The sequence below is a fragment of the Dufourea novaeangliae genome, unplaced genomic scaffold (assembly GCF_001272555.1).
Source record: "Dufourea novaeangliae isolate 0120121106 unplaced genomic scaffold, ASM127255v1 scaffold54, whole genome shotgun sequence".
Lineage (NCBI taxonomy): Eukaryota > Metazoa > Arthropoda > Insecta > Hymenoptera > Halictidae > Dufourea > Dufourea novaeangliae.
This window is the reverse complement of record NW_015373944.1, coordinates 1,758,909-1,767,578: the sequence shown is the minus strand read 5'-3', so window position 1 is coordinate 1,767,578 and position 8,670 is coordinate 1,758,909. Positions and strand designations below refer to the sequence as shown.

The 8,670-nt window shown below is 43.6% G+C and overlaps 1 protein-coding gene across 1 annotated transcript; it reads left to right on the top strand.

Moving 5' to 3' along the window:
* The first annotated feature begins 4,581 nt into the window (after nt 1-4,581).
* LOC107185975 (maltase 2-like) lies at nt 4,582-7,170 on the top strand. Its single transcript, XM_015573753.1, is given in 1 exon segment — nt 4,582-7,170. A coding segment is annotated over 1 exon segment (1,680 nt). The 5' UTR covers nt 4,582-4,587; the 3' UTR covers nt 6,268-7,170.
* Nucleotides 7,171-8,670: the final 1,500 nt, after the last annotated feature.

The window sequence follows — 8,670 nt, the reverse complement described above, 5'->3', positions numbered from 1 at the left end:
TATCATTCTTCTCTTAATAACTTCTTATGAAACAACATTCGATAACTGAAACTTTTTGAAGGTCACTGGAGGGGGTGACGTTGACAACAAATTATAAAAAAATCGAAAAATCGGAGGTAGCTCCCTTATTGTAAATATTTACCCTCGAAGGTGTTTTCCCTTTATTCTTACCGTTCGCGTAACCTTAGCCGGTTAAAAAAAGTAAAGTAGACGAACACCTTCTTCCATCGGTGCCGTTTTTAATTTCCGCGGTAATGAGAAATCACCGGCAGCATCGAAATTCACGGAAAAACGTCTCGTCCGCGACAGGATGAAACTTGAGACGTGAAAGGGAACGCGGGAACGGAGAATTTCGTGGAAAGAGTGGTGAGACAGAGTCCTATGGAGCAGCAGGAGGGGGAGTGCAACCGCGAACGAGGGCTAATAACCTAGGAAGTTAATTACGACCGTAAACTGCGAGGGGGTTGTTTGACTACCCCTCGGTAGCAAGGGTGGCTGACATAACGTGGCCTCGTTACAACGGAGCTCCGCCAATCCCTCGTCCGCGTTGCCCTTTCGAAGCGATCGCACATCGTGAAAAGCTTCCACTCGTCCCCCTCCACAATCCCTCGTGAATCTATGAAAATTAACTTAAAGCCCTGTCTGGACCTTCTCCCGGAAACCGCCGGTCACACGTGGGAGCTTCATGTGGTTATTCGTTTGAGGCATTAGAGCTTGAAAGCCGGGCTGTTCCGGTTATACTGCTTCTGCAATTCGAGATATTATGTACAGAAGATGTTCCTGGGGATTCTGAAACCCGGATACTATGGAACCTATACGAATGAACCCTGCGGTATGAAGAAATAAATGGAAAATGCTGTTACCTAGGTTCCCTGAGCGAACAAAGTTGTCGAAGTTTCTATTAGGTCAATCAGTCGAAGACAGTGTCTATTCTTAAGATTATAATTTATATTTGCATTGCGTTTGTTAGAAGGTTACCTAAATTTTGTTGCCTGATTGTCAGAGGTGCACTTTTAAGGTGGATTACTATAAGATCGGAAAATATTCTTATGCACGTCTGAATTACGTAAAAATCTAAGATACGATGAAACAATAACATAACTACATAATTTAAGAACATTTGTATTGCATTGTTTACGCATTAAGATACTAAATAGTAAATTGCAAATTTGACTACATATAAGAGAATTGAATTTTCCGTCTGGTACGGTAGAATAGTCTACCACGAATTTCTCTTTCGACGGTAGAACTTCCGAATTCAATTTTCCAGTGAAATGAAGATCTCACGCGAACAAATTGCATTCTCGCAGAATCATCTGGTAGAACACAGCGTGTGTAATAATTTTCTATAACTCATAGGTGGATCGTAAAAAAAAATAAAAGGAGAAAAAAATCCTTCGTCGCCTCTTTTGACGATCAAAAAAAAAAAGAGGGAGACTCATGAACCGGAAGCACGCCGGCGGAGAACTGATAACAGAGAGCGGGAATGTTTATAGTATGAATAATTCATTGTTTCAGTGAAATTGTCCCCGGCACGGGCCGCGAACAATGAATGAATGCAGTTCGCAATAAGCCAAGAAGAAAATTACGCGCATAAATAATGTCCCGGCGAAACTTTGTTCCCGTTTCGCGGGGGCGTTTCTACACGGTGGTATCATGTTAGTCTTTGCCAGGCGTCGGATCTATGTGTATCTTCGGACATAAATCACGCGGGGCCAAGTGTTGTTTCGCAAAACACACCGCTCGTGCGTTTTATTGTCTTCAGCTATTATGACGTGAAATTTATTATATTCACGTTATCGTCCCCCTCCAACGAAAACTACGCGTGGTCTTGCTTTCAGAAGTCGAATGCATTGTGTCCAAACCACCATCGAAATTGTCACGATCAAGTTCTTCTCTGTGGCTTTCTCATCCAGATTTTTGAAAGACTAATTAAAGGAATGCCTGTTCAATCTTCTAAACAGAAGTCTGATTCTAGTTACCTGTTATAGATCTGTTTGTCGGATAAAGGTAGATAAAAAGGGATCTAGGAAATATTTTTTGGGGATCGATGTTTCGACATGGACACTTGTGCAATGACGAAAGATGCTCGGATAATTTTTAGAAATGTAATAAATGGCCTGTTCGTCTTTAGACTACATCTTTTTTTCCATCGGATCCATCGATCACGCTAGAGAGGAGAAATTGATCGAATGGAATCAAAGTTGCGAACTTGATACCTCGTTCACGGGGGAAGAAATGTTTGCGAAGAGCTCTTCGTGTGCGATCGAAATAAAAAAAAAGACGAAAAACAAAGCAAAACGGTTCACTGGTCCTAGTGAAACGTATTTCCGGATCGTATTCCATTACTCGATGGGTTTTCAGCCACCGCCTGTGCGAAATAATCCGCGGCGAAGCACATTTTGCAAGCGATTCTGAACCATGAAAAAAAAAACGTACTTTTCTTTATCGTTTCGCGATCGTGTAAAAGTGGACCGCGACAGTTTTTCCTCTGCGCCCCGTAGAACGCGATAGAGTTGAAATCTGACGAATATTGGCAGACCATAGGCAGTCTGGTATCTTTGTTGCGCGCGGTTTGTTCCAAATCGTCCCCTCGACCTCGATTTCAAATTTCCCAGTTTTACGTTCGATTCCGAAAAATGTTGATAAATCGTTTCAACGTGGTCGCGCGTGTCGAAAACCGATGGTACTCTTCTGTCTCCATTGTTTTTTCCAATGAAAGGATAATACGGACGGTTCGTTTATCATCGAACGCTCAGAAACGACACATCAAATAGTATCAATTTCTTTAACCGCGTTTCACGCTCGCACCGTCAACGATTGACTTGTATTAAAAATCGCAGAAAAAATTCGAGAAATGCGTCGGTATGAAATTTTTGAATTTTTTTTTAAGAAGTTATGAGCCAGTCGTAGATTGCTTCAGGAGTTCTGTGTGTTAAGCACCACGGAATTCTGTTAAGAAATACAGTAAAACTTGGATTAATGGCTGAAAATCGGAAGTACCGAAACGATGCCGAACGTAGAAAAGGACAGGGAGTGCAAAAGAAAGGACGCACCTCATGGTGCATCAAGGGGAATCCCTCCTTAATGGTGAGGATGGACACCGGGTGCTTACGCTGTACGTGGTATCGGTCACTAATCGAAGTTTTACTGTATTAGGTTGTACCACACGAAGTCGCTCATATCGGAATTGTTTAAAATCAATTCAAATCAGTAAATTCAATGTGATCTACATTGCTTGTTGGGCTAATCTCAAAATATAACATTACCGTGCTTCTTCGTCTTTTTTAAATATCAAATTCCTACTGTGATCGTTTAAATATTCTACGTAACTAAACAATATTTTATCAAATGAGTAGCTCCGAATATTATCCAATATGAATTTCCATTGGGTCGTGGCAAAGTTAGCTTCGCATGTTACGAAGATCTTACGTTAGTCACAACATTTACTAGATGTCTCCCGAACAAAAGAACATTTTCACCACACGATAATCGGTAGTTACAGTGTTCGCAAAAAATTCCTACAATCTAAACGCGATTAACTTTTCTAAAAATGAAATTTATCGTATTGTATCTCGTTCGAGCGAAGCTGTTAATCAGATTTCAATCGAACGGAAAATTAATTCGCCTAAATAAACGTTTCCGATTCGATCTATATAAACGCGACCACTTGACACGGTACAACCTGATACATTTGCGTAAATGAAAAAGTTCTATTATAAGAGTCGTGAGGATCGGTCGTTGACGAATGGCGAATTTATTCGCGTGGCAGGATGCGGAGGATCGCGCGCGCGAACCTTAAATTGGTCCCGGCAGCCACGAAGTAAGAAACGGGCCCGGCAGACGGGGTGGCCACCAGTATAATTAGCCATGGCCGCGATAGCAGTTACGTGGGCGGCACGCATAAACGCGGCGGACACGCGAGATCGTGCGGGCTTAGGTGTTTACCATTTCCCAAGTGGCCGCGCGCCTCGTACAATCTTATCGGGGCCGAGCGTTGCACGCCTTGCGGTGCATTAAACCCCCCTCGAGGGTGTCGCGACCCCATAAAACGAGCTGTTAGAATCTTTGGTAGACTTTGTACGAACTTGGGAATCAGATCGATGGGTTATTATTAGGCTGTTCTACATACATGTAGGTGCCGATGGTACCAGCTGATTGGGGATATTCGATAAAACTTTTTTATGAATGAAAATTATTAATAACGAGTTTACCACTTGCGTGTTTGAATTCAACTTTTTTACGAGATTCTCCGTAGCTCGATGGTAATGTCACCTTATGCGTGTTTAAAGTATTAAAGCCTCGAATATCGACCTAATTACACGGAATGATAGATTAACTGAAGATGATAGATTAACTGAGAAAACAAAACGACGTAAACACTCTACTTCAGCCGCGGAAAGTGCTACGCGATGGAGCCTCATCACAGGAAAAACGTCTATAGAATCTTATCGCCGGTGGTCACAGTGATTAAGAATTAATCCAATCAAGAAAAATCCAAATCACCAATCTATACTTTTCATTCCTGCTACTTATAAAGACTCCATCCTGCACGCTGTTGAACGTCAGTCTAGACAGAGATTCATCATGATTCGTTTAGCAGTGTTCGCATTTATCCTCAGTTTTGCGTTGGGTGTTTCCAGTACAGTATGGCACAAGAACGCTGTGGTATATCAGATCTATCCGAGAAGCTTCAAAGACACCACAGGCGACGGTATCGGTGATCTGAACGGCATCACCAGCAAGCTTCAGCATGTCGTGGACATCGGCGCGAATGCTATCTGGCTCTCTCCGATCTACAAGAGTCCACAAGTAGACTTCGGCTACGACATCTCCAATTTCACGGACGTCGATCTCGACTATGGCACCATGGCGGACTTCGACAGGCTGATGGCCAAGGCCAAGTCTCTTGGACTCAAGGTCATCCTCGACTTCGTTCCGAATCATTAGAGCGTCCAGAGGATCAAACCGTACGACGAGTACTATATTTGGCGGGACGCCAAGGTCGTCAACGGCACCAGGCGACCGCCCAACAATTGGCTGAGCACCTTCCAAGGTTCCGCCTGGGAGTGGAACAACATCAGAAAGCAGTACTACTTTCATCAGTTCGCGACCGGTCAACCAGACTTAAACTACCGTAGCCAGGCTTTGAATCAAGAGATGAAGAACGCGTTGACCTTCTGGTTGAACCGTGGTGTGGATGGTTTCCGTATCGACGCGATCAATCACATGTTCGAGGACGCCAGATTCCTGGACGAACCAAAGACAGGCTCAAGCAATCTCCCTGAGGATGACTACGACAGCCTTTACCACGTCTACACGAGGGATCAGAAGGAGACGTTCGAAGTCCTGAAATCCTGGAGGAAGCTTCTTGACGATTACTCGAACCGAACCAAGTCTGACGCGAAAATGATCCTCACGGAAGCTTACGCGAACATGAACGAGCTGGCCAAATATCACGAAGCTGGCTCCGACGTTCCTTTCAATTTCATGTTCATAACGGAGTTAAACAACAAGTCCACGAACTCGGACTTCTTGTGGTGGATACAGAAAGGGCTGAACATGCCAGGCCGGAATTGGGTCGTGGGTAATCACGACCAGCACCGAGCGGCGTCGAGGTTCGGTAGGAACCGTGCTGATCAGATCACCATGCTCTCGATGATGTTGCCCGGAGTCGCTGTTGTATACAACGGCGACGAGATCGGAATGGAGGATAGAAACTTCACCTTCATGGAGACCCGGGACCCGGCTGGCTGTAACGCTGGTCCAAGCAGGTACTACTTGAAATCCAGGGATCCTGAGAGGACACCCTATCAGTGGGACAACACCACCAGCGCTGGATTCTCCGAGAGGCGTATAACTTGGTTGCCCGTGCACGAGAACTACAGGACTCTGAATCTAGCCATCCAAAAATCGGCATCGTTCTCGCACTACAAAGTCTTCAAAGACCTAGTAGCGCTGAAGAAAAAGCCTGTCTTGGCCGAAGGCAATACACAGCTGGAATTGTTTCCCGATGGTGTTGCGGGTGTCGCTCGTAATATTGGATCGACGGTCGCGGTGCTTTTGATCAACTTCTCCGATAGTCCAGTCACCGTGGACGCCAGGTCCAAATTGAACCTGCCCGAGTCGCTGATGGTCTACACCGCCAGCGTTGATTCTCACCTTGTACCAGGAACGCGGGTTATCTCAACCAACCTGAAAGTACCCGCAGCTGCCTCGGTCGTGTACACTAACCCGGCACTAGTTTTGCAGAAGGAAACATACTGAATTCGTGTATAATTAGTTTCCACCAGGGATGGAAAAAGAACCGGTATCACATAAACGGTTCTTTTTCCATCCCTGGTTTCCACTTATGTACACGAGATATCCGGCGGACGAATGTTTTAAACGACGAAATGTAATAACGCGATATACGATTTCCAATTTCGGTTTACACAGACGCGAAACGAAGGTATAATCAATGCTCGTACGAAATTGACCATGAAGTTTTCCTAACTCACTATTCATTATTAATAGAATGTTAATTGAACTGTACATGTTTCATCGTGTCACGGATGTTTGCCATCTTGCATAATTAAATGTCCTGCAAATATTACATACCCGTGGAATATCGAACACGATGGTTATGATTATTTTTTTTTTTTCGAAATTAATCCCGTGCACGTTAATAGGAAGTAGCTTTCGCTAATAAAAACGTGGACAGAATGTAAATTCGGCGTTGCAGTCAGTTACATATTCAAGCACATTAATTCTTCATGAAGCCCCGAGGAAAATTTCATGATTTCATTCCGAGAGAATAGATTCACGTGCTTGCTTCACCGTAGATTCGTCTTATTTGCTCCATTTCTTTATTACCTGACCGCTTATATAACGTATTTAAATTATTCAGCCGTAGCTACCTCCTGCATCTCTAACTTGGATTTTCATGAATTTCGAATATTCATAGCATAATTACGACGTCTCTTCCTTCATCGGAGAAAAGTCGTAACGCTTCGCTTCTTTTATTTTCTTTGCCAGCTTCAATAACCAAACCTACCAACGAGCATTACTTTCGCCATGAACGTAGTAGTACAGTTTAAATTTCATATATCTTCCCGATTCTTCGATCTATATTAGTGATATACGATGTTGTAATCGAGCAATAAATAAAGCTAAGAATTGTAAAACATACCACAAGACTTCATTATTCTTTACAGAAAGAAGTAGTAGTCAGCACTGGTCAGAAAAAAGTAGTAATACTCAGCATTGTCCAGACACATACAAGTAGTGGTAGTCAGTACTGACCAGACACAAAAATTTGTAGTAATTAGTACTAATCAAACACTCCAGACTAACAGATGAACATCCTAACTCAATATTCTCAGCAACAGAACGAATAAATTTACTCCAAAATTTCTTGTGAAATTGAAAGTATCCACGATCGTCTTCGTCATTTCTAATTCTTTTTAATACCTATTCCAGGAAAGTACTTTAAACAATATTGAACAAAATGTCAGTTCCCTGTATAATAATACCAATTCATCCGATTGAATATACTTTCTGTAATATGTAGCGTATACGATTCTCGATAATCTTACGATTTTCAGTATACATCGTCCCTCAATTCCTGCGCTCGAACAGTCAATTCGAACAGCGGCTATGATCATAAGCCAACCGACTAATTGGGTTACGTGTGAGCGTGTGTGTGTGTCTTCAACATAAACGAACGACGTTTCCTCGAAATTTTCCGGCTGAGTCCTGAGCCGAGCGAATACGGAGCATTGTTTGGTCGTTCTCGCAAGACATGGACGGAGGGGGACGTGCGTACGTGCACACGAGTGCGCTCGTGGAAATTCTCAAGTTTTCATGCAGACAGCCGGCCGTCCCGCTATGCACACCGGGACGCAGGGGCCTGCGCCAATCACGTTGAGTGCACATTCTTCAACCTATCCGCCTGTCCCTTGTTCCCGTTATTTCTCCTCCTCTTTCAGACGTCGCCCAGAGACACTTGGGAAAAGATGCGCTCGCACAGCATTCGACTTCATTTGTGTACACACGGCACCTTACATTCGGAGCGCGCTCGAGACCCTGGGTGAAGATCGACGACGTTGCCTTCTCTCGCCCTTTCTCTATTTCTCTACGTGTGAGCCCATTTTTCCGGAACAACGAACGTTTCTTCGTGATCGGATCAATCATGGAATATCGGCGCTTCGTTTCCCTCTTTCTGTCTGGATAGTGACCGATTCCCTTGGTAAACGACCGCTTGGATATTTCCTATCAATCCTATGTCTTGCTTCGCCATATACAGTAAATATTCGACGACTGTTTGAAGGCTCCTCGGCACTGAATGTTAAATGCTTCATAAACTAACGGCCATATGGACGGAAACGAATATCAGTAGGTTCAGAACTCCAAGATATGCTAAACCTCATTAGAAAGTCAGCGTTACACCTGAGAACCTCTGCTTGTCAGTGCCCAGGAGCCTTCGAACACTCATTGAGGATTTACTGTACTTTATTATTCAAATGGTTCACGTTAATAAGAGCCGTACGGGGTACGAAACTGTGTAATTAATATCAAGTCTCGAGCATCGAGTATTCCAAGGTTCAAGGTAAAGTGAATCTTCGCAGGATTTGAGAGAAACGAAAATATCGATTACAGTAAAACTTCCGCGTTCTCCGTCGACGAAAC